Raw genomic sequence first — 27,117 nt, forward strand, 5'->3', positions numbered from 1 at the left:
AGGTTGCCGACCCCTGGACTAGACGTATAAGATTTCATGGGATTTAGCGATTAGGAGTGACAGATTGTTTGGTAAACGTATAGCATGTTCTATATGTTATAGTTATTTGAATGACTCTTACCATAATATGTTACGTTAACATACCAGGCACGTTCTCAGTTGGTTATTTATGCCTCATATAACGTACACTTATTCAGCCTGTTGTTCACTATTCTTTATTCATTTTAAATTGCCTTTCAAATGTCTATTCTTGGTGTTGGCTTTTATCAAATACATTTCCCCAAAAAATGCGACTTATACTCCAGTGCGACTTATACTCCAAAAAATACAGTACTGTTAAACTAGATGAGTGAGAAGGTACCTTGGACATACACATGACAATAAATTGGTATTTAGATACAAACCCAAGATGTGCTGAAGCAACACGTTCTTTAGCTCTTCGTCTGACAGAAACGGGCTGAGTTCACCAACACAGCCTGCTGAAGCCATTCGAGTTGCATCCTATGTGCACACACGCACAAACACACACACACACACACACATACTGGTTATCATTTGGAATGGGGACCAAGTTTTTGATCATGACTTGTGGGGACCTCCCTTTCTACAGGTTGTAGAGGCATACAAAAAATTTAGGTAAAATGGCCACTGCCCAGTTAGCTCATACACATTTTTAAATCTCTGGATTGATGAAGTAATGTGCTGATCATTCTTACTGGGGACCTTGGGGAAAAAGAGTTAATATGGGTACCAAATTTAAATAATTTTGCATAATTCACACAAATTTGTACGTGACTACTGAGGACCATTTAAAAAAAATAAAAAGTTCAAATTAAATATGACATGATCTTCAGAATGCAGCACTACAGCTGTCCTCTTATAGGAAGTTTCACCACTTAAATGTTAAAGCAAATCCTGCATCTTCTGTGACATTACTGAAAACTGCTATTAGCAGTAATGAAGTTGTCTGCAACTCCAACTACCATATATAGAAAGATGGAAAATTCTGAATGTGAATCATACTTTAAGGCAGTGGTTCTTAACCTGGGTTCGATCGAACCCTAGGGGTTCGGTGAGTCGGTCTCAGGGGTTCGGCGAAGGTCAAGACACACCGACTCATCGTGTAAATAAAAACTTCTCCCTATCACCGTGTTATGGATACCCCCAAACAATGCTCCCTTTAATTTTATAAGAATAATTATGTATAAGTTATCACACAACTCTTATGCTTAAAGGCCGTTGCTATAGTTATTATCAATTGTGCTGAAGTTGTACTTTTCTATCTGTGCAAAGGCACAACTAGTAATCTTGCTTTGAGAGTTGTCTCGTGTCAGCAGTTTGTTTCCAGACCATGCCTGCTGACAACCAAGGACGGACATCGAGTACCTTAAAGCAGACAAAACAGAGACAGGGTGAAATCACGAGTGTCAGCACATTTCCATTTATGAATAATCCTATATTGTGTCTACTGGGGCTGCTTGCATTACCCCTCCCTTCAGAAGCAGCCTCAGTGATGTTAACTAGGGACCTCCCGAATAAAAAGAGGCGCGCGTTGGGCTGTACCTTAGAGCGTAGGAGGAAACTGTAACTGAGTGTACAGCCCAATACGTCTCTCATTAGTAAAATTCAACTCTGTCTCTGCTTGATTCTTTCTTGTCTTGTGTAATAGATAGTTCGGTGTTTGAACCTGACAGTAATTTGTTGTGAGTTCATGCACTGTGTTGGTTTTGTTCTTGGAACAAGTTGATGTTCATGCACGGTTCATTTTATGCACCAAAAAACATAACTTTGTCTTGAATTAAAAATTATATATATAATAATATTTTTCACTAAAGAAGGGTTCGGTGAATGCGCAATTGAAACTGGTGGGGTTCGGTACCTCCAACAAAGTTAAAAACCACTGCTTTAAAGTAATAATGTTTTATAATCACACTGTATGAAAATGCTTAAAAATCACTTAGGCATCTTCAGAATGGATCTGACTATCATTTAAAAAGGTTTCCCTTTATGGGACCTGTTTTTTGTCCCCGTACCGTCAGAGGTCCCCTAAAGGTGACTGTGAAAACAGAGCGATGACCCCATTAAGTAAGCATTGCCAGAACACACACACACACAGATGGGCAGACATTATAAGAGACTATTGACTGACACGGAGCATACACTATCTCTGCTGCAAACCACATCCTCTCACATACTTCTGTTTATTCATACCACAAAATACTTACCTCAAATGTTCTGTTTTTTTTTTTTTTTTTACTGTATTGTGGAAATACAATTTACAGCCATGCCACGACAGATGTTAAAAAAGTCTCACTTCCAAGTTTTACGCTTCAAGTTATCTGCTTCCAGTGGCATACCTCATCATGTCCCAGCATGCCGAGTAATGTGCTAATGATGTTCTTGCGGATGTTTGGGTCCACCTTTGATCCAGCCCCTTGAATGACGAACCGTAAAGCTTGTAGCATTGTCTCCCTATCAGAAGGCACAGTAACAGGCAACGAGAAATGTAATTAACAAAACATACACAATTAGAAATGCACAGTAACAGACGACCACAAAGTAACCCTTGACGGGATACACACAACTATTCTTATACAACGTTGATGATCAAATTACAGCATTTTGTAAACCACGCAGCTTTAAATAACTACAATAAAACATGCATAACAGAAATTCATGGCCGTACACGACCACAATGATCCCAACAGACGAACATTCTCCAGTTATCGTTCTGATGTGTAATAATAATAAATTTGATTTTTTAATGCACTTTACATTTCCAGAATTTAATACTTTGTTCTTATATGGATGTTTATTCCACAAATAAATGTGCACAATTCCAAATTGTATACTGTAGCTGTAAAGCCTTATTTGTATCTTATTCATGAACTTAATCAAAAGACTAACCTGCCTTACTTGTTGACAACAGAACATGTTATTCTAGTTCAGGGGTCACCAACGCGGTGCCCACGGGCACCAGGTAGCCCGTGAGGACCAGATGAGTAGCCCGCTGGCCTGTTCTAAAAATAGCTCAAATAGAAGCACTTACCAGTGAGCTGCCTCTATTTTTAAAATTGTATTTATTTACTAGCAAGCTGGTCTCGCTTTGCTCAACATTTTTAATTCTAAGAGGGACAAAACTCAAATAAAATTAGAAAATCCAAGAAAATACTTTAAAGACTTGGTCTTCACTAACTGATTAAGAAACAGATAACAGATTTGGTGTCCAGTTCAAAGTGTGACTTGATTTATTTAAACATTTGAGAGTTGACTTTTGTATTTTACATGAGTTATTATTTGTACAAACATGGTGCAAAGTAATTCATGATTGGTTAAAAAATGTTAGTGGCTAGCTAGTTAAAATGGGATATTGTGATTTCACAAGACTGTCTTAGAAGTGATCATTTGAAAATGTTCAATTTGAAAAATGTGCACTTAGTGAAAATATAAAAATAAAGTGTTGCATATTGATATTTATCTGTTTCTATATATATTTATTGTCAGAAGTCATTAAGATGATCAGTGTTTCCACAAAGATAAATATAATTAATTATTAATAATAACAGAGTTAAAGGTAAATTGAGCAAATTGGCTATTTCTGGCAATTTATTTATGTGTGTATCAAACTGGTAGCCCTTCGCATTAATCAGTACCCAAGAAGTAGCTCTTGGTTTCAAAAAGGTTGGTGACCCCTGTTCTAGTTGACTATTGCTCACAATTTTTTAATGACCGTTGAGACAAAATGTTAAAAATAAAAATGGCACTTTTTCTATAACTTAAATTGTATTATTTGACTTATTTGGCACAAACAGTGTTTACTTATAAAGAAAAAAATTAAAAGAAGCATAATGTGTTCATTACCTGACACAAGTTTAAGAGAAGTACTGCTGCATATATCGGTTGATATGGGAATCGGCAATCGGAGTGCTGACCGTATCGTCATATCGGTAAGAAAGCCATTATGAAGCATTTTTATTAATAATATAAATGACTGTTATTCACTATTTGAAGGGTGAAATACTCTTTCCTTCTTTCAGAGTACTCATAATCTCATAATACTATCTCCCCATTTGTCTACTGACGACATTATGTCAGAATAAACAGGGGTTCCAGTTTGCCTTATCATTTTTTATGCCTTTGATAAAAGTCAATGGTATTTGTATCAATGTCAATTTGCTGAGTTTGTTCTACAATATTCTCATGCACTCCGATATGCAGGTATCTGAGGATCGTAGGTCTGCTCCACCGAGTGTCAGATTTTGAATTATCGTATCCTCACCTGATCAAAAAAACTCCATAATTAGTCAAATTTAAAGGAAATTCAATTTTGAGATGTCAAAGGGATAAGCGGTAGAAAATTGATGGAAGGAAGTAGTAAATATACAAAATACATATATTTGAAAGCAAAGTTTTCTGCACTCAAAAAATTCCACAACAAAGGGGAACCTAACCAGTAGTCAGGCAGCAGACAGGCGTTCCTTAAACAACAAATTACCATTGTTGTCTGTTTCAGGACTAAAAACCGCATTCCCAAGCCTATGTCCTTACAGAATGAGGTACTGCTGCCCCATTATATCACCATGGGATATAATTCACCTTGTATAACACACCTTTCCAACAGCCAAATATCTTTTGGTTCAATTATTCCATTTTGGATCAATCAGTACTCTACAGCAGGTGTACACACCTCACTCCAGAGTCCTCTGCGTTGCGAATGGCAGAGAGTTGCTCTGTGAAGAGCGGGTCCACCTTTGTGTGGATGGAAACCAGTTGGCCCAGAGCTTCAGCAGCCCTTAACCTCACTGCACGACTTGAGTCCTGTAGAGCCTTAAGAAAGGTGGTCTGCAGCTGTGGCAAGAAAGGCTTCAGGGCAATACCGACCTGCAAGACAGAATACCAGGGGTTAGGGTAATGGTCTGTGATTATCTGATAGGGCGTTTCCAAGCAGGGGATCAAACAACAGACCTTTGCCAGCAGCAGGGTGAGAGTTTCCAGCAGCGCAGTCTTCACTGTCCAAGCAAAGCGGTCACCCAAAATACGAATAAGTGGACCAGTGATGTTGACCACAGAGGGCCTCAGGGCCTCAGGGGACGTCAGTTTGATGACCCCTCCTAATGCTTTGGCTGCTTCTTCTTTCTGCTCAGGACTACCAGTTAAGACACCTTCTCTCAGGACAGGCAGTATGCAAGTAACACCCTGTAAACAAAAAAAGATCAGCATTAACAGAGCAGCAGTTGATTGCTTTGGTTTTAAAACATAGTTCATTTATCTATTGTACCAACAAAATAAAATGTCATTTCATTATACATTAAAAGTAGGGATGTCCGATAATATTGGACTGCCGATATATGCTTTGAAATGTAATATCGGAAATTATCGGTATCGGTTACGTAATTATCGGTATCGGTTTCAAAAATGTAAATTTATGACTTTTTAAAACGCCACTGTGTACACGGACGTAGGGAGAAGTACAGAGCGCCAATAAACCTTAAAGGCACTGCCTTTGCGTGCTGGCCCAATCACATAATATCTACGGCTTTTCACCTCCAAAAGTGAATGCAAGGCATACTTGGCCAACAGCCATACAGGTAACACTGAGGGTGGCCGTATAAACAGCTTTAACACTGTTACAAATATGCGCCACACTGTGAACCCACACCAAACAAGAAGAATGACAAACACATTTTGGGAGAACATCCGCACAGTAACACAACATAAACACAACAGAACAAATACCCAGAAACCCTTGCAGCACTAACTCTTCCGGGACGCTACAATATACACCCCCCGCTACGCACCGCCCCCACCTCAACCCCGCCCACCTCAACCTCCTCATAGTCTCTCTCAGGGAGAGCATGTCCCAAATTCCAAGCTGCTGTTTTGAGGCATGTTAAAAAAAAGAATGGACTTTGTGACTTCAATAATTAATATGGCAGTGCCATGTTGGCATTTTTTTCCATAACTTGAGTTGATTTATTTTGGAAAACCTTGTTTCATTGTTTAATGCATCCGGCGGGGCATCACAACAAAATTAGGCATAATAATGTGTTAATTCCACGACTGTATATATCGGTATTGGTTGATATCTGAATCGGTAATTAAGAGTTGGACAATATCGGAATATCGGCAAAAAAGCCATTATCGGACATCTCTAGTCTAGTCTATTTACACAGCATTAAAATATTAGTTAGCTTAAAAAAACAAACTATTATTTTTTATTTAAGATCAATAGTAACTAATTGCACACATATGAAAACTTTAATCTAAATTGAAATAGGCAGATATGGAGCAAAGGAATGTCAACAAAATTCAATAGGTTCAAAAATCCGTCTATTCCTAATCTACCCTAAAATCCTATTATCCTTACGTCTGTGGTGAGACTTAACATGCAGGCAGTTGGTATTTTGGGTTATGTCGACATCAGTCAGCCAAGGGCATAAACATGTATTTGGTATCATATAGTATAATGAGTTACCTTTTTGGGCAAACAGAAACCAGGCAGATGTTGACCCTTTACATCAGCAGCTACTGATCTGATGTCTCGATGAATGTCGTCAATAAGAGCCAGCTGGCTGCTTGCGTCCAGTTTCTATTTGAAGAAAAACAAACAGTGGGTGTGTGGGTGTTGAACAACTTCCAGAAGGAGAATATTTGGAAAGCAAAATGAGCGTACCCTTGTGATGGAGTTGATTGTGTCCCAGCTCTGAGTCAGGATTTCAGTGTTGGGGTCATTGAGGAGGCGAATAAGGCCAGAGAGCAGGTTGCGGGTATGGGCACTATAGTCAAGGCGTGTGCGGGCGAAGTAGCCGTTTAAGATAGTAGCGGCGGCCTGTCTGAGCCCAGGGTCAGTGTTTCGTGTGGCCTCCAATAAATCATCTATGATAATACGCTGGCCCATATCATCATCCACTGAGAGGATCACGCTTTGGCAGTTGCATAATTCCTAATGCAAAGTACATTTTTTATCAGAAAGGTACAAAAATAAATGGTACAGTCACACAAATAGATAGGAATGGCTTATGGAGGCAAGTGTTACCTGAGGTTCATCTTCTGTTCCTAATTTTCCTTTAAGTGAGGAAAGAATGGCAGGTAAAATAACGCCCAGGTGGCGAGTCAGAGCATCACCAGCCACAGCTGACAGAAAGGCCAGCACACGTGTGTTCACAGGAGGAGCTGTTAACTGAGAGAAAATAATTTGCATCAGTTAGTCACTTAGAATAATAACGTTTAATAGTAGTAGTACTGTGGAACCTGTTTATAACTCTCTGACTTGGCTGACAAATTCCGTAACCAAGCTAAAAACTATCCATTGCTTTCACATAGACTAGGGGTGTAACGGTATGTGTATTTGTATTGAACCGTTTCGGTACGGGGGTTCCAGTTCGGTTCGAAAGTGTACCGAAAGAGTTTCCACACGGACATATTAAGTAGCGTAACGCACGTTGTCTAAACAATGCACAACACCCTGCATGCTAGCAGCTAACGGGCTACGATAGACTGACCATACGTCCTATCTTCACCGGACATGTCCTCTTTTGCGGAGCTGTCAGGGCGGAGTTTCTTAAATGCCTCAAATGTCCGGCATTTTGAGTAAGGGTTGCGTGTATTTTCAATGTACGTTCAAGGTTAAGAAGGGGTTAAAAACAAAACAAATTGTGCGCGCAGCAGCATTCGTGAGGGAGGGGCAGAGACAGAGAGAGAGAGAGTTATGATAAACGCGCATGCGTCGCCAGGCTCTGCTTTTTATCCATAGATTTATCAGATTTAATTTTTTATTATCTATAGCAGGGGTGTCAAAAGTGTGCCCCGGAAGCCATTTGCGGCCCACAGCTAATGTCTTAAAGGCCCACGGCACATTCTAAAAATACTATTAAAATACAATCAAAAACATAACAAAAGTGAAATTAAAAAGCTTAAAGGTTAAATGTAATTTAGAAAAAGTTGCAATGTTGATCAATAAAACAAAGCTGTTTTTTTTTTCTTTCAAACTGTCTTTGCTCAAAACATAATATTGAATCAAAATCAATGTTATTATGAATTGTTGACCTATCCAAGGTTCCGATTACTTCACATCAAATATTCCACTAAGAAAAATATTTTTGGTGGAAGATTTTGCAAATTTGGTAAATAAATAACCCAAAAATTTATATTTTGTTGTTTTCTTACTGTACCGAAAATGAACCGAAACGTGACCTCCAAACCGAGGGAAAAAAAATAAATAAATAAAAAAATAAAAAAAATAAACCGAGGTACGTACCGAACTGACATTTTTGTGTACCGTTACACCCCTAACATAGACATAGACCAGGGGTCGGCAACCCGCGGCTCTAGAGCCGCATGCGGCTCTTTAGCGCCGTCCTAGTGGCTCTCTGGAGCTTTTTAAAAAATGTATGAAAAATGGAAAAAGATGAGGGGAAAAAAAATCTATTTTTTGTTTTAATATGGTTTCTGTAGGAAGACAAACATGACACACGCATCCCTAATTGTTACAAAGCACACTGTTTATATTAAACACGCTTCACTGATTCGAGTATTTGGCGAGCGCCGTTTTGTCCTACTCATTTTGGCGGTCCTTGAACTCACCGAAGTTTGTTTACATGTATAACTTTCTCCGACTTTCTAGGACGTGTTTTATGCCACTTCTTTTTCTGTCTCATTTTGTCCACCAAACTTTTAAGGTTGTGCATGAAAGGTGAGTTTTGTTGATGTTATTGACTTGTGTGGAGTGCTAATCAGACATATTTGGTCACTGCATGACTGCAAGCTAATCGATGCTAACATGCTATTTAGGCTAGCTATATGTACATATTGCATCATTATGCCTCATTTGTAGCTACCGGTATATTTGAGGTAATTTAGTTTCCTTTAAGTCCTCTTAATTCAATTTATATCTCATGACACACTATCTGTATGTAATATGGCTTTTAATTTTTTGCGGCTCCAGACAGATTTGTTTTTGTATTTTTGGTCCAATATGGCTCTTTCAACATTTTGGGTTGCCGACCCCTGACATAGACAGAAATATTTGTCCACATGGTTTTCCTCAATTAGTGTATGTTTTTATTTATTATTTAGTTTCTATGTATTCTTCTGCTTTCATATTATATGTTATACTCTAAACAGAGCTGTTGTGAAAATGTTGCTGTAAGCACACACCGTTTATCTGGTGAAAAAAGGGAAATAAATTAACGAGTGCATTTTTTTAGTTGCTGTGGTGAAATCCAAGTCACTCCAAACAGGAAGTCACTGCATGCAAGTTTTAATGTTGTGTAACTAAATAGTAGTTATGTTTTCTACTCATGCTGCTTAATAATAACGAGAAAGTGAATAATACTACAAAAGATGAGAGATGTTGACATAAATGGAGCGATTCTTAGAAACAATCCCTCTGGCTTTGACATGTTATGCCGAATAAAATGCAGTTGACCAGGTCAGGGCTCTCGTTATTTCGCTGAAATTATTTCCCAGGACATTTTGTGCCGCTACAGAGACAATTTATCACATCATACACTCTCCTATTCCCTCATTCTTTGGGAGTTTTCCTTTCTACAGTTATAATGTAATGACATTTGACGTGCATTCTCTTGCAATTTATAATTGATCTGTAATAGTAAGATACAAATGCATCATAGATTACTGCGTAGCACTTCACTGGCATGACAAACTGGAGTTACAATGTTTAATTAGAGGAATTTCCAAGTCATCTTTCTCTTCTCTGTTACTTTTCATTCCTGCACTTCCTCTAAAACATTTTTTTAAATCCCTGAAAAACTAATTCCTTTGTTTTTATCTTAGTTTACTGCATAACTCAATTTACTTTGACAAATGCAGGTGCCAGATGTGTAAACATAACAATTAGAACACCGTTTGTTTACATATTTCACCAGAAAGGCAAAGTGTTACCAATTGAAAGATGAGTATCAGGTTCCACGGTATTAATCATATTATTATTAACCAACAACAACAAGATATATGAACCTTTGGCACCAAATAGGGCAGCACAGATCGACTTTTCACTGCCATGACTTGCTTGAGTCCATCCAAGGCAAACTCTGCTGTCTCCTCGTCATCCTGGGTAAAGAGATTTAGCACAACGTGGGTAAATTGTCTCAGTTACAGTAGAGTATGTGCTGGTTAGAGCGTTGACATGATTAACTCACCAGCTGTCTGAGGAGAGTAGGCAGGATGTCATCCAGCGCCTGGTGACCAATGGTAACATGGAGCTGCTCAAATGTTTTGGCTGCATCCTGTCGTACTTCTTCCAGAGGGTCACACAGAGCTTTCCGCACTGTGGGAACCAGAGACTCAGAGAAAACCAGCACCTATGATACAAAAACATGTGATCAGTCAGATTTTCCAGTTTTATATTGATACTTGATATTGAACATTGTGCTTCTTTAAAACCTCTAAAGCATGGGTGTCAAACTCTGGCCCGCGGGCCAAATTTGGCCCGCCGTGTAATTTCATTTGGCCCTTGAGGCAATATCAAATTAACATTAGAGCTGGCCCGCCGGTATTCACCGCTAATACTCATTCTTGCCAACCCTCCCGTTTTCCCGGGAGACTCCCGAATTTCAGTGCCCCTCCCGAAAATCTCGCGGGGGCAATCATTCTCCCGAATTTCTCCCGATTTCCAACCGGACAACATTATTGGGGGCGTGCCTTAAAGGCACTGTCGTCACGTCCGCTTTTCCTCCATAAAAACAGCGTGACAGTCCAGACACATACTATATGCGGCTTTACGCTCACACAAGCGAATGCAAAGCATACTTGGTCAACAGCCATACAGGTCACACTGAGGGTGGCCGTATAAACAACACTAACAACTGTCACAAATATGCGCCACACTGTGAACCCACACCAAACAAGAATGACAAACACATTTCGGGAGAACATCCGCACCGTAACACAACATAAACACAACAGAACAAATACCCAGAACCTCTTGCAGCACTAACACTTCCGGGACGCTACAATATACACCCCTGCTACCACCAAACCCCGCCCCCGCCTACCAAGTTAATATTGATATTTACCTCAGAAGGCTGCAAATAGAAAAGAGGCATTCCATTTTTTATTTAAATTTTATTTAATATACCATTGATGTTTTTTCGTTTGTTTTTTGAAAGTTGATTTTGCACTATTAAGTTATATAAACGTTGCTTGTTTCATATTCAGTGTTAAAGCAAATCAGTGTAGCAAACTGAGCAATAATTCACGTTTTATTCATGCACTTTCTCTTGCTACTTCAAGGCTTGAATGTTTGATTCATTCATTATTGTTATTTTATTTTCAAATTTATTATTAGCCCGTGGAAAAAGTTTATGTTGATACTTACCTCAGAAGGCTGCAAATAGAAAAGAGGCATTCAATTTTTATTTAAATTTTATTTGATATGCCATCAATTTTTTAAATTATTATTAATAATATTTGAAACTCGATTTTGCATGTCACTATAAAGTTATATAAGCATTGCTTGTTCAATATTCAATGCAAAACTTGTTTGGGTCCCTATTAAAAGGTTCATTTGTTCAACCTTGGCCCGCGGCTTTGTTCAGTTTTACATTTTGTCCCACTCTGTATTTGAGTTTGACACCCCTGCTCTAAAGGCTTAGTTGGCCACATGCGTGGACAGCACCTTTTAGCTCTTATTTCCAAAATTGTGTACACTACTGAATTGGGGTCTTATGCCGACATATGGACACTTATACTGCCATCTGGTGTTGTCAGAAGAGTATAACATACAATGGAATTTGGAAAAAAAAAAGTGTAAAAATAAAAATTTGCATGTCACTACACATGAAGTACACGTTTGAGTACTTATGGACTAAGTACATCATATCAAAAGATGATGTTTAGTTTTTATTCTAATTAGGGTCCAATAAGCCCAAATAGCAAAGAGAAATAAAAAAAGCATGTAAACAAACAGCTTGGGCCTTAAGAGGTTCATTTGCATTTCAGCTCTTTGTTTTGGCCTTTTTCCATTGCTGTAATAAGGTTTTGCGATATAGACGATATCATGATATAAAATTAGCCGACAATAGTCCTTTCATCGTAATGCATGTTGATGACTTGTTCAAGTTCTGTCCTGCAAATTTGACAGCGACAAGCAAACGAATATTGCAACCTCAATACAAGTTGCCTCCAGAGTAGAGATGAGTACCATTTACATTTAAACCAATACGGTACCAATTCCCTGGGAATCGATACCGGTACTCAACAGGACCAATTTCTGGTACTTTTGTGTGTGTTAATAAATATGAATTCTTTTTGATGAATAAAATCCCATTTATTTATTGCAACATTTAAAAATGAGCTGATTATGATAACTGTTGTCCAGTTTTTAGATCTTGTTTTAGTATCACATTTCTGAGTCTCATTTTCAGGTATGACATTTAGTTGAAATTACAGTTGCAAGTCCAAGACGTTAGATAGCATTAGTGTATAGTTTGTGGTGTGTTGGCTAGTTATTTCTGTCTTTGCTGACCCTCGTCTTTTGTCGTACCCTAAAAAGTATTATTATTATTATTACGCACCCGCTGTGTGATTGTAACTTGTATATTAGCTGTAGTTTCCATTAACAAATTTAGAGGCGTTAAAATCGCCATGTAAAATGGCTAATGCTAATCAGTAGCACGTCAAGAGCAAAGCTAATGTATGTTTGCATGAAGCTAACGCATTTTAATTAGGGGTTTGGGTAAATTTATTTGTTAGCATTGTACATTGCAATATTACCTAGAGGTACTTTGGCTGAGACCACTCTCAATGCTGCTGAAATCATCACCAAGTTCCGAAAATGGCGTGACGTCACGTACAACCCAGGTATCGTTACATGGCACTGTTGAATTTTACGTGACTCTGTGCCCAGTAAGACCGGCGAGATTTGGTTGGTACCAATAAAGTATCGAACTCGGTACTCATCCTTACTTCCGAGTGCAGCAAAGCCACTTTTAAGTAAGCAATCCTCCTACTAACCCACCAGTGCCTCCATGGAAATGCCTCCCTCTACCTCAAAGAACTACTCACCCCCTAATCCTCCACTCGACACCTCCGCTCCGGACAGGCTAACCTCCTCCAACCTCCGAGGACAAAACTACGAACAATGGGAGACCGGGCTTTCTGCTCCGCCGCTCCCAGTCAGTGGAACGCTCTCCCTGACCACCTGAGGGCACCACAGACTGTGGATGCTTTTAAAAAAGGCTTAAAAACCCTTATTTTTAGATATATGCATACTAGTTCTAGCTATTTGGCTGTTCTAGTTTTTATTTTTATTTATTTTTTATTATCTTTTTATTTTAATTTTTTTAATACACTGTAGCACTTTGAAGTTGTTTACTCAATGTAAAGTGCTTTTTACAAATAAAATCTATTATTATTATTAAAATGTTGACTATGATTGCACAAAATCATTGAAATTGCCACAAATGCGCCAGTGCTGACAACATGGAAGCCATGTTTACTAAGGTAAACACTGCGTACAACGTCATGTCCGCATGCGGGTCAGATTGCATACACATTAGAAATCACCATTTTTTTATAATGAGAACGGCCACTAAAAAGATCGGATTTGACAAAATAAATCCGAATTGGACATCCGACCCTGCAGTGTGAACGTAGCCTTTGTTAGTGGACAGATCAATGAATCAGGAATGACAACTTAAAATACTATTCTGGTTAAAATCAAGTTAAAAGATATTTCTGTAGGAATACGTTTAAACATCTTTGGATAATGCAAGGCATTTGGAGTGGATAAAATAATGCTGCAAATACTGTATGTGCTGATATCTTTCCTTTTAAAGAAATGCATCTTTATGACTCACAGCGTCTTTGCTGGTGGACTTCATGATCTCACTGAGGCCGATACAGACACCCTGCCTCTCATCACTCTTGTCGGAGCGTAAACCTTCTTCAAGGATGGGAATGATTTCTGGGAGAATCTTCTCCCCCAACTTTCTCACCAGATCACCCAGTGTCCGGGCAGCGATCTGAAATCACACACAAAATTGTGTCAAAATAAAAGCATGTTCACCTTGCAAAACAGGTACTGTAGGGACTAAGCGCAATAAAAAATACACAGAGGATAATTTAGAGGTGAAAAAGATAATATACCGTTCTCTTGTCAGGGCAGGTGGAGGCCAAAAAGCTCAGCAGTAGGGTGAAGAGGGTTGGGAGGATTTCTCGAAGGGTTCGGGGTGTGTTGGACACCACTATCTTCCACACATGAAGGGACGCCTGTCTAACCACCAACTGGGTGTCTGAGCGGCCCATATAGAGTCCAGAAAGGACACGGTTACGCCGCTCACCACCTAGAGCTGAAATGATAGCCTAAAAAGGGGGATAATTAAAGTGAGTCACTGCCCAAAACATGAAACATTTACAGTAAAAAGATGTTTTTTAAAGTCTAATATTATAAGATCTCAATTTGTTCATCGATTGCACCGAACAGCTATAATGCAGAGGACTTCGGGGATTTTCAAAATCTAAAATGTTGTCTGTAATCATCTGATCTGTGTCCCCATCTGGTGAATTTACGTTGTGACTAATTTTATTGCTTTTTTTTTTTTACCCATTTTGCTACATCTCACACTTAGCCAGAAATGCTTTGGTGCGCCCCAGGGGAGACCTGCATCAATCATCCTTTGGAAATAATCTGTGGTCCTCTACATCAGTGGTTCTCAAATGGGGGTACGTGTACCCCTTGGGGTACTTGAAGGTATGCCAAGGGGTACGTGAGATTTTTTTTAAATATTCTAAAAATAGCAACAATTCAAAAATCCTTTATAAATATATTTATTGAATAATACTTCAACAAAATATGAACGTAAGTTCATAAACTGAACATCAAATCAAGTAGGCTATTCCATTCATTACCATAAACCCAAATGGTTTAACCCTCACTAAAATGTCTGTCAAAAAGAACTCTGAAAGGAAATGCAATATTTAGTGTTAACAGCTAGATTTTTTGTGGACCTGTTCCATAAATATTGATGTTAAAGATTTCTTTTTTTGTAAAGAAATGTTTAGAATTAAGTTCATGAATCCAGATGGATCTCTATTACAATCCCCAAAGAGGGCACTTTAAGTTGATGATTACTTGTAGAAATCTTTATTTATAATTGAATCACTTGTTTATTTTTCAACAAGTTTTTAGTTATTTGTATATCTTTTTTTCCAAATAGTTTAAGAAAGACCACTACAAATGAGCAATATTTTGCACTGTTATACAATTTAATAAATCAGAAACTGATGACATAGTGCTGTATTTTACTTCTTTATCTCTTTTTTTCAACCAAAAATGCTTTGCTCTGATTAGGGGGTACTTGAATTAAAAAAATGTTCACAGGGGGTACATCACTGAAAAAAGGTTGAGAACCACTGCTCTACATATCTAAAACACACTACTGAGATTTCATCTTAAAATATATTACCAAGGTGAATTAACTTAAATAAATACATGTTCTTACTTTATTCGATTGAGCAGTTCCAAAGTTGTCATCCTCAGATGCGGTTTCTGTGGTCATTTTTCCTGTTACTCCAGAAATATGGAACAGCAGATCTCCAAGCAGCTGGACTGAGCTGAACCTGCAATGCAACAGAAGGATGCAAACACAGTTTTTAAACCCTTTGCAACGCCACATCTACTTATTACTGTGAGTAAGTCAAAGTCTGACCTGATTCTCCAGAGGTCATCAAACAGCCCCTGTTCTAGTTCAGGAAGTAGGAGTGCAATGGCAGTTTCTGCATACATGCTAACAATGCACTGGCCAGCTCGCAGAGCAGTGTCTCTCACATACTCATTTTCATCAGCCAAAGCCTGGTGGATCAGACAAGCATTGATTATGCAAATACAACGAATAGATTAAAATTAATATAAGTAAAAAATATATATATTTAAACATTATCATACACAAAGTTAACTCATTATTGCTAAGCCGCATAAAATGACAACTGCAACATAGTTTACCCGGCAAGATTTAACAGCGCTTCACTTTTTCCACATTTTGTTATGTTACAGCCATATTCCAAAATGGTATTAATTCATTTATGTTCTTAAAATTCTACAGACAATACCCCATAATGACATTGTGAAAATGATTTTTGAAAACATTTTGCAAATTTATTAAAAAAAAAAAAAATCAAAAAAAAAAAATCACATTTGTTCAATACTTTGTTGATGCACCTTTGGCAGTAATTACAGGCTCAAGTCTTTTTGAATACAATGCCACAAGCTTGGCACACCTATCTTTGGCCAGTTTCGCCCAAGCATTGGTTATAATCTAGGTTGTCTCTGTACATTGCTGCATTCATCTTAGTCTAGCCAGAAACGTGACTAAGAACCCGATGGTCACTCTGTCAGAGAAAGAGGAGAACCTTCCAGAAGGACAATTATTTCTGCAGAAAACCACCAAATAGGCCTGTTTGGTATTACCTTAATAGTGGCCAGACAGAAGCCATTTCATAGTAAAAAGTTTGCCAAAACGCACCTGAAATACTATCAGACCATGAGAAACAAAATTCCCTGGTCTGATAAGATAAGGATTGAACTCTTTGACGTGAATGCCAGGCATCATGTTTGAAACAAACTAAGCCCCGTTGATCAGCAGGCCATCTCGACAGTGAAGCATGGTGGTGGCAGAATCCTGCTTTGGGGATGTTTTTCAATGGCAAGAACTGGGAGACTAGCCCGGATGGAGGGAAAGATGACTGCCGCAATGAACAGAGACATCCTAGATGAAAACCAACGCTTTCCATCACACATATACATATATACAATACATACCGTATCTATCTATATATATATATATATATATATGTCTTAATAAGGTTATCCAAAAAATAGTGCTCGATACCGTAGTAGAGCGCAATATATGTATGTGTGGGGAAAAAAATGACAAGACTATTTCATCTTATTTCATCATAGTCTTGTGATTTTTTCCCCCACACATACATATATATATATATATATATATATATATATATATATACATACACAATACATATATATATATATATGTATATATATACATATATATATATACATATATATATATATGCATATACCTATGTACGTATATATTATATATCCATATACATATGTACACATACACATATATACACATGCACACATATACATATGTACACGTACACATATATACATATGTGCACGTACACACATATACATATGTGCACATACACACATATACATATGTGCACGTACACACATATGTACACTTATACACGTTTCGACACATTTACACATATATACAAATGTACACATATACACATTTATACAAATGCACACATATATACATATGTACACATACATACATATGTACACATACATACACATGTACCGGTACACATACATACATACATACATACATACATATGCATTTAATTTTTATTTTATTCTGGCTGCAGTGTAACTATTGTCTAGTTACACAGCATTGAAACATGAATACGTGACTTCCAGTTTAGTGCTAAGTAAGATTCAAAATAATGGCATGACAGTATTTGCCTTGTTTGGACAACAGAAAAACAACAAAATGCCACCAATTATATTTTTTTAGATTGTTAGCCACTGGATTGTCATTGTAGTTGGTACATTCAACAACTTTAGCAAAGAAGACATTACCTTGAGGATACATGGGATGATGGGTCCGACATAAGGAGTAAATTTGTCTCCAAACGTAAGGGGCAGGTAGATGAACATCATGATGTAGCCATCTCTGACATGGGAGGCTATATCCACCTTACTAGCAGTTTGCACCACCTCTGGCATCAGTTTATCTAGCTTCTCCACACCAAGCCCAGCCATCACCTCAGCCAGTCCTGAACACACCAAATATAGCATTTAATTTCTATGTGTAATTAAAATTTTTACACAAAGAAACAAGAGCAAACAATGACTATGAATGATGTAAGTGACCTTGGGCTGCGCCAGAGCGATCTACAGAGCTCTGCTCAGAGGCCAGCGTCTCCATGAGCCACGGCAGCAGGTCATCAAAGCAGGATTCACCCATTCCCTTCACCATGGCGCCCAGTGCTTTGGCTGACACTGTGCGTACCTGGAGAGGAACAGCTATAGTATCAGCTCTCCAAACTACTGCAATTAAACGTGTCAGTCAGGAAACCCACCTCGGGCACTGGATCCAATAGAGAAGCCTTCAGTCCAGGAATGACACTAGGTAGGTATGGCGACAAATCCTATTGCAAAACATCAATTTCTATTTAGGGACTATGGAGCATAAGCCTAATGATACATTACATTTAATATTATGGTTGTTCTGCACTGACAGTACCTTCTGGTCAGTAAGGGAGTACATGTTGCCAATGATCTGAGCAGCCATCTTACGAGTGTCAGTGGAACGATCCTGGAAGGCTCGCTGGACAATGGGCATAATCAGGGCAAGGGAAGGGGCATCGATGAAGTGTACAAATTTAGTGTCCAAAAGGGTTTGAAGACATGTCTGGGTCCGTCTGGATGGCTCAGTTAGAGCATCTAGCAGGACGGGTGTTATAGCTTTGGAAGAATAGTGACATAAAAATAGGAATTAGGCATATCATTACATACTGAAACAGTCACACACACAACAATTTCCATACAATTGGCAACCTATTTCTTGCAACCAGGCAGTACCGTATTTTTCGGACTATAAGTCGCAGTTTTTTTCATAGTTTGGCCGGGGGTGCGACTTATACTCAGGAGCGACTTATGTGTGAAATTATTAACACATTACCGTAAAATATCAAATAATATTATTTAGCTCATTCACGCAAGAGACTAGACGTATAAGATTTCATGGGATTTAGCGATTAGAAGTGACAGATTGTTTGGTAAACGTATAGCATGTTCTATATGTTATAGTTACTTGAATGACTCTTACCATAATATGTTACGTTAACATACCAGGCACGTTCTCAGCCCTAAATCACAAGTGTCTCAAAGGGCTGCACAAGCCACAACGACATCCTCGATACAAAGCTCACATAAGGGCAAACTGACAGAGTTTACACACACGACTGCAGAATCGATGCTCACGCTGTGCTTGCCATTTTTTGCGTCTTGAGCACAGTAAGTAAAGGCTCTCTCCCAGGAGAGCATCTGCAGCGCACGAAAGTGGGTTTCATTGTGGATGCACCGGACTGCTTCTAAAATGCCCATGAAAAGTAGTTCATGTGTGCTGCTTGTTTGATATCAAAACACTACTAAAATCATGATAACATGAATGTGCAGCAAATTATCAAGGGTCTCATGGTGAAAGCTGCGTAGTACACACAAAAACCTCATTTAAGTAAGGCGGTCTGCACAAGTTATGAACAGCACGTGCAATGTTAGTAGATCGCATGCAACACGCCCACATAACAGTACACGCAATTTTATAGATTGCACACGCTGTTTAGCACGTGGTATTTGGATCTTGGTAAATCAGGCCTTAAGTTGATTGTATCTTGTTTGGGCAAAATTAAAACCTTAAGTTTAGAATGTTTGGCTTTATTTACTTTTAAATGATTATTAACAAATTATTAATTACAAAGGCCTTTTGTGATAACGTCCAAAATAAAGGGCTACTCTGAAGATGGTGTGACTATTTTAGAACAAAGTTGCACTAAAATCTACACACACTTCAAAGTGAGAAATTGTTTTTATACAGACACCGATTACAATTCTCACCAAGAATTTCAGGGTTACGGATGACAGAGCCAATTTGTCTTAGAGCCTGCTGACCAGCCTTCTGCACCTTCACATGAGAGTCGGTCAACACCTCTGTCAGCTTAGGAACAATGCTAGGGAGACAGGAAGATAACTGCTTGGGTGCACAGAAGGCCATGGCACCCAGTAACTCCACAGAGCCTAGAAAAGCAGAGTTACAAGATTTTATTAGTCACCTGAAAATAAATCTGCAGTTTAAATGTTTTAATACAAAATGTATAACATGACAGCTTCTGCTCAGAGATAAATGGTAAATGGGTTATACTTGTACAGCACTTTTCTACCTTCAAGGTACACAAAGCGCTTTGACACTATTTCCACGTTCACCCATTCACACTCTGATGGCGGGAGCTGCCACGCAAGGCCCTAAACACGACCCACTAGGATGGCGGAAGTTGGGAACTGAACCAGGAATTCTCACGGTCGCTCTACCAACCAAGCCATAATCACATGTTTGGGTTTTCTATCCTTTCAATACATCAACGGCTGTGTGTTTTCACTGCAAACCTGCTTTAGTACGCCATGATTCCTCTTCCAGAGCCACCAGCAGAGAAGGGAGGACGAGTTTCACACCGTGTGCACTCAAGTTCCTCATCACTGCCTTGGCACAATCATCAGCAGCCTGGTGTAGGATAAAGGAAATGTTGCAAATATTCACACAACTTCCATTTCTGACCACAACACCTGGATAGAGTCTTATTTTAGTGTGGGGGTGAAAATCTAACACGTCTTGCTCACCTCTCTGACATACTGATTTCCATCTCCAAAGCAAAGGAGAAGATGTGGTAGTACATGGACAACATAAGGCTCAAAGAGCTTCCCCAACATGTTGCACAGCATCTCAAAAGCAAACAGTGATCCTGAAAAGACAAATATCATTATTTCAATTCTGAATATATATGTGTATATATATATATATATATATATATATATATATATATATATATATTAGGGCTGCAACTAACAACTAATTTGATAATCGATTAATCTGTCGATTATTACTTCGATTAATAATCGGATAAGAGACAAACTACATTTCTATCCTTTCCAGTATTTTATTGAAAAAACCCCAGCATACTGGCACTATACTGGCACCATACTTATTTTGATTATTGTTTCTCAGCTGTTTGTAAATGTTGCAGTTCACAAATAAAAGTTTATAAAAAAATAATTAAAAAAACAGCCCTAATATATATATATATATATATATATATATATATATATATATATATATATATATATATATATATATATATATATATATATATCGAGTATTTATACCCCTCTAAATTGTCTATTGGTCTAATATATATTTAGCGAGTATTTATACCCCTCTAAATTGTCTATTGGTCTAATTGGACACATTTAGAAACTTAACATAAAACCATGTGTTGCTCTTCATTGTGCAGCTGGTCATGCTGGGGGCACACCCCAACTAAAAACCCTCACTGGCTTGTAACATAAAAAAAGTACACAAAGAATGTACAGAACAATTTGTACTACTTTTCCTGTTTTCATGCGTTATTGTCAATTATGCAAATTGGACAATGACGTAATCTACACACCCAACGCTACAGAGATTGTAGTCCAGCTAGAAACACTGCAGGACACAACAAAATTAACATAGCAGCTCTATTAGACAAGAGTATTAAATAACATATGAAAACAGAATACCGGTAATGTCGGTTCAAAAGTCCTTTGTTATTACGCATTTTCCTTGTGTCTCTGAACAATGTCACCAGTAAATGTGTAGGCAATGGCTAGTTTCCTTTTTCGATTTTAGTTATGTCCCCGTGAGTCAGCCAGTTTGAAGGACGTCAACATAAACGGGTTCCACTGCCCAATGCATCACAAGGATTTCTCGACCTCCTAGATGCCTTTGCCGAGCTAGCAGTGTACTTTGGGACCCCTCGAACCCTAACCATGGACTTTTACAGCTTCTCCTCTCCAAAAGGCCCTTCAGGCACTTTCATACCAGAATCACCAGGTTTAGGAACAGCCTCTTCCCCAAACTGTTTACCTACCAAACTCTGTCCCCCACTGAACCTCTATGTCCCCATATCATCGCTACCTCTCCCTCCCCATCTCTCCCAATGACATTGACTGTTCTTATCCAATGTCTTCATCAATCTGCACTTTATTCAAATCATTATGTATTTATAGACAATATTGCAGATCCTCTGTATACTAATAAAGCACACACATACATATGTTCTTAGTACATCTGGTACATACATACCTAAAGAGCACACCTGTATACCGGTATTTGTCCGAAGCAAATTTAATCACATAACACACCTGTTTAGTTGTTTATAATACATCTGTTTATATCACGTATGTATACCATGTATAATTATTCACACCTGTTCAGATGAGTTGACTGTGTTTGTATTTTAATTTACTGCATATGTATATCACACACCTGCTGCTCTTGCATTTCTTATTAGATGCTAAACCACATTTTGTAATCCTGTATTCATACATGTATAATGACAATAATGTTGAATCTAATCTAAGAATTATCTGTCCGATATTTACTGTGCACCCCTACTAAATTATAACTGGTAAACTGGCTTTCACTTGTATAGGATTTTTTTAACCTTCATGGCGCATTGACAAAGATAAATACAAGATATTTCGAACCCACAGTCATCAGGTTTGGACCACTCCACAACCTGAGCCAAGCGGCCTCAGCAGAAAATGGTGAGCAAGGTGAAGACAGTTCAACTTCTGTGGTGGAAAAGGTTATCACTCACCTTCCCTTCGTCTGAAGTTTTTCTTGTCCTGGATGGCATCAGTCAGTGTAGCCATGATCTCCTGCTGTTTGAGAGCCAAGATCCCAAGCCCTTTGACAAGGCCAGCCAGCCCATAGGCTGCCCCCTTCCTCTCAGCATACTTGTCACTCTCCAGAAGCAGCTGCAGCAGGTTTCTTACAATTCCTGCAGCATCTTCTTTGATGGCAGGCACTAAAGGAGGTAAACAGCTGGCCACAGATTCCTGGACCTACATGAAGAAAGTGAAAAATAAAGCTCACCACAAGTTGAATACTATATGTTTCATACTAGAAATGAGAAGCTGGGGAATATTGATCAATTGAGATAGGTTGATTGGAAACACTAAATTGGCCTTAGTGCAGTGGTTCTTAACCTGGGTTCGATCGAACCCTAGGTGTTCGGTGAGTCTTCCTGAGGGGTTCGGCAGAGCGTCCGCCGCAGCGGTCTAGACACACCAGACTCATGAATTGATTAACGTGGACCCTGACTTAATTAAACAAGTTGAAAAACGTATTCGGGCGTTAACATTTAGTGGTCAATTGTACGGAATATGTACTGTTCTGTGCAATCTACTAATACAAGTTTCATTCAATCAATCAATCGTATAAATAAAAACTTCTCCCTATCGGCGTATCTGTACTGCAAAGTTAACATTTGAATGACAATAAAAAGGAAGTCCAAGTCTAAGTATTATGGATACCCCCAAACAATGTAAATGATAAATAAATGATAAATGGGTTGTACTTGTATAGCGCTTTTCTACCTTCAAGGTACTCAAAGCGCTTTGACACTACTTCCACATTTACCCATTCACACACACATTCACACACTGATGAAGGGAGCTGCCATGCAAGGCGCTAACCAGCACCCATCAGGAGCAAGGGTGAAGTGTCTTGCTCAGGACACAACGGACATGACGAGGTTGGTACTAGGTGGGGATTGAACCAGGGACCCTCGGGTTGCGCACGGCCACTCTCCCACTGCGCCACGCCTGTACCCTCTAACTTCCCATCTGATTTGCAGGTGTGTAATTTGTTGTGAGTTTATGCACTGTGTTAGTTTTGTTCTTTGAACAAGGTGATGTTCATGCACGGTTCATTTTGTGCACTAGTAAAAAAAACATATAACTTTGTCTTGACTTTGAACAAAAAAAAAAATAATTTATTTTTCACTAAAGAAGGGTTCGGTGAATGTGCATATGAAACTGGTGGGGTTCGGTACCTCCAACAAGGTTAAGAACCACTGCCCTAGTGTGTGGATGTGAGTGTGAACATTGTCTGTCTATCTATGTTGGCCCTGCGATGAGGAGGCGACTTGTCCAGGGTGTACCCCGCCTTCCAGCACCCCCCGCGACCCTGAAAGGGACCAGCGGTAGAAAATGGATGGATGGATGGATGATTGCCCTACTATTTTCCTTACAAACTGAGCTTGTCTTGCTCCTTACTACAAGTGAGAATATCAATAATGCAAATAAAGCTCACAGACCCCTCAAAAATCTAAACAAATCATGTGTCTTATTGACAAAGCTGACGGCAGAAGAACTGCTATTTCCAACATCAGATACAGTGACAACCCGTCTACTGTATGTCGACCAACTCAGCCAGTCTTGGTCCACTGTGTTTTTATCACTAAATACTTTGAAGTCAACAGAACATTCAAGACACAAAAATCGTATTCCTTTGACGAAAATGTGTCACTACAACGTGTGTTGTAGTATTGTTATCGTCTTCATTATTGGCAATCAGCGTAAACAAGTCACAAACAATGGCTAGTTTAGGTTTCAATTTCAGTTACGTCGACATCAGTCGGTTAGTTTCACTGTATTACTAAAGAAAGCTCCTTCTTCCACAACTAATTATTTTGCTCAGGAAGAAACTACGTACACATGCATGGTGATTAATGACTATAATGTATCCTACAAGGCAGATTTCAAAAGATTTTAACTGTCTTTTGACTACATGCAAGTAGTTGGTAGTTAAATGTAATTCTGAGATCAACAGTAAAACTATACTAGTAGAGATGTCCGATAATATCGGACTGCCGATATTATCGGCTGAAAAATGCTTTAAAGTGTAATATCGGAAATTATCGGTATCGGTTTCAAAAAGTAAAATTTATGACTTTTTAAAACGCCGCAGTTCGGAGTGGTACACGGACGTAGGGAGAAGTACAGAGCAGTTGCTTCTCCCAGTCATACTTGGCAACCCTCCCGATTTTCCTGGGACACTCCCGAATGTCAGTGCCCCTCCCGAAAATCTCCCGGGGCAACCATTCTCCCGAATTTCCACCCAGACAACAATATTGGGGACGTGCCTTTAAGGCACTGCATGTGCATGCCGGCCCAATCACATAATATCAACGGCTTTTCACACACACAAGTGAATGCAAAGCATACTTGGTCAACAGCCATACAGGTCACACTGAGGGTAGCCCTATAAACAACTTTAACACTGTTACAAATATGCGCCACACTGTGAACCCACACCATACAACAATGACAAATGTAACCTGTATGTTACTCTAATAAAGCACTGTACAAGTACTAAGTAGAATAGTGAATGGTATGTCTGGGCTAGATCAGAAGAAACTAAATTCAGCTCTAGGAATGGAGAGTAATAAAGACTGAACACAGGATTTATGTTTAAGTGGTACCAAATTATATTAAAGAATAATAGGAAAAATAACAAACAACATTAAACATGTAAATTCAAATGGCCATTCACATATACATCAATTCACACAACGTTCAGTTATTTACAATATCAGTATACGTGATTTAGTCCTTGTTTTTTACCAATGATGGTATGAGCGCAACACAAATTCATAGTTCATTAAACGGCCCCGCAAAATCCACGTTGTGGTGGCAGTGTCCAGAGGGGTTTTCGTGAAGGGACGGGGGAAAAGTGAATGTTCAGGAGGACCGCAATGAACTCGTTGCGTTTTGGCAAAAAAGAAGGGAAAACAGAGGGCGGCTGCTGAGAAGCCTCCTACCAGCCCGGGGTTCGGTTGGGTGGATTCAGTTCAGGTAGTTCGGTTCCAGGCATAAAGCTTCAGACTCTAGTTCAGGCTCTAAGCTCGCCATCCAACCTGGCCAATTCCGCAGATAAATCACTCTCAAACACTCCCGCGGACGACCCACGGCTCCGGTAGTCGGCTCCTGCAGCAACCTCACAGTGTGTTCCTCTCGTTCTCACCGGTAGCAGCCCACTTCCGGGTTTTATGCTGTCTGACAGCCGCGTTAAGTCACGTGACCGCGTGACGTAATGACGCACGCAAGAACAGCTTAGATGACGAAAATAAATAGAAAGGATATTTAAATGGGGTTTTGTCACCCGGGTTACACAAACACATTTCGGGAGAACATCCGCACCGTAACACAACATAAACACAACAGAACAAATACCCAGAACCCCTTTCAGCACTAACTCTTCCGCGACGCTACAATATACACCCCCCGCTACCCCCCACATCCCCACCTCAACCCCGCCCCCCCCAACCCCGCCCACATCAACCTCCTCATGTTCTCTCAGGGAGAGCATGTCCCAAATTCCAAGCTGCTGTTTTGAGGCATGTTGAAAAAAAATGCACTTTGTGACTTCAATAATAAATATGGCAGTGCCATGTTGGCATTTTTTTCCATAACTTGAGTTGATTTATTTTGAAAAACCATGTTACATTGTTTAATGCATCCAGCGGGGCATCACAACAAAATTAGGCATAATAATGTGTTAATTCCACGACTGTATATATCGGTATCGGTTGATATCGGAATCTGTAATTAAGAGTTGGACAATATCAGAATATCGGATATCGGCAAAAAAGCCATTATCGAACATCTCTATATACTAGACATAATTTTTAAATCAAATGGATCAATTGGAAGCTATATGGATCAATTGGAAGCTATACATTCATTAATAACATTGTAGGAAGAAATAATAGGCACATTTAAGTTTCTTACCTGCTGAGATGGTGTGGAAAGGGCAGTGATAAGCTTGGCCACAATGGGTTTAACTTTGGGGTCACTTTTGTCCAGATGTTTGGCCAAGGAGCCCATGAGAATGACAACGCTCTGACGGACAGAGTCATAGCTGGCATCCTGGGGAGCGTTCTTCAGAAACTCTTCAAACACTGGCAGTAGGGTGCTAACATTGTCCTGATGAAAAAAAACACCACATACCACACACAACGTTTGAAATGATAAACGACACATTAAAAACTACATTGAAATGACTTCCACACCTTTCCATGAGTGTTGAGAGCGGAGAGGGCTGCGTCCAACATGCAGCGGCGCACTTCAGTATGGCGGTCATTCAGGGCATCAGGAACAAAGAAGAGGAAAAGTGGTGCTACCTGAGAGTTGTCCAGGTACTGTGACATCTTGTTCACAGTAAGAGCAATGCCACACCTGGGAGAGAAGCCATTAATGCAAAAACAATCTCAATACACTATGAAGGAGGGGCTTTAATAACGTACTCTTACCTTGCTTCCCATTGGTCAGGGGGAGATTCAGAGATGACTCTACCCAAGGTGTCCAGCACAGGTGGTGGTCTCTTTAAAAGACAAATACATGTGATTTCTTTATGAGGGGATCAAAAAGCAGGAATAATCTGTTTTAACACTGGTCAA

At 39.1% G+C, this 27,117-nt stretch overlaps 1 protein-coding gene across 1 annotated transcript in view; it reads right to left on the reverse strand.

Annotated features, from left to right (window-relative positions):
* The window catches only part of LOC133623071 (stalled ribosome sensor GCN1-like), a 73,652-nt gene that overhangs the window by 10,098 nt on the left and 36,437 nt on the right, over window positions 1–27,117 (reverse strand). Inside the window, exons 30-53 of the mRNA XM_061986015.2 lie at window positions 26,971–27,041; window positions 26,731–26,896; window positions 26,450–26,644; window positions 22,471–22,717; window positions 20,453–20,574; window positions 20,222–20,336; window positions 19,676–19,855; window positions 18,303–18,523; window positions 18,139–18,207; window positions 17,930–18,068; window positions 17,636–17,832; window positions 15,672–15,814; window positions 15,465–15,582; window positions 14,110–14,325; window positions 13,821–13,985; window positions 10,161–10,322; window positions 9,979–10,071; window positions 7,037–7,180; window positions 6,674–6,943; window positions 6,476–6,589; window positions 4,966–5,196; window positions 4,688–4,881; window positions 2,358–2,472; window positions 405–501 (exon numbers count right to left, since the gene is read on the reverse strand). Of these exons, the coding sequence (XP_061841999.1) occupies window positions 405–501; window positions 2,358–2,472; window positions 4,688–4,881; window positions 4,966–5,196; window positions 6,476–6,589; window positions 6,674–6,943; window positions 7,037–7,180; window positions 9,979–10,071; window positions 10,161–10,322; window positions 13,821–13,985; window positions 14,110–14,325; window positions 15,465–15,582; window positions 15,672–15,814; window positions 17,636–17,832; window positions 17,930–18,068; window positions 18,139–18,207; window positions 18,303–18,523; window positions 19,676–19,855; window positions 20,222–20,336; window positions 20,453–20,574; window positions 22,471–22,717; window positions 26,450–26,644; window positions 26,731–26,896; window positions 26,971–27,041 (3,784 nt within the window). The remainder of the gene's footprint in view (window positions 1–404; window positions 502–2,357; window positions 2,473–4,687; window positions 4,882–4,965; window positions 5,197–6,475; window positions 6,590–6,673; window positions 6,944–7,036; window positions 7,181–9,978; window positions 10,072–10,160; window positions 10,323–13,820; window positions 13,986–14,109; window positions 14,326–15,464; window positions 15,583–15,671; window positions 15,815–17,635; window positions 17,833–17,929; window positions 18,069–18,138; window positions 18,208–18,302; window positions 18,524–19,675; window positions 19,856–20,221; window positions 20,337–20,452; window positions 20,575–22,470; window positions 22,718–26,449; window positions 26,645–26,730; window positions 26,897–26,970; window positions 27,042–27,117) is intronic.

This window comes from Nerophis lumbriciformis, linkage group LG12, assembly GCF_033978685.3.
Source record: "Nerophis lumbriciformis linkage group LG12, RoL_Nlum_v2.1, whole genome shotgun sequence".
In the NCBI taxonomy this organism is placed as follows: domain Eukaryota; kingdom Metazoa; phylum Chordata; class Actinopteri; order Syngnathiformes; family Syngnathidae; genus Nerophis; species Nerophis lumbriciformis.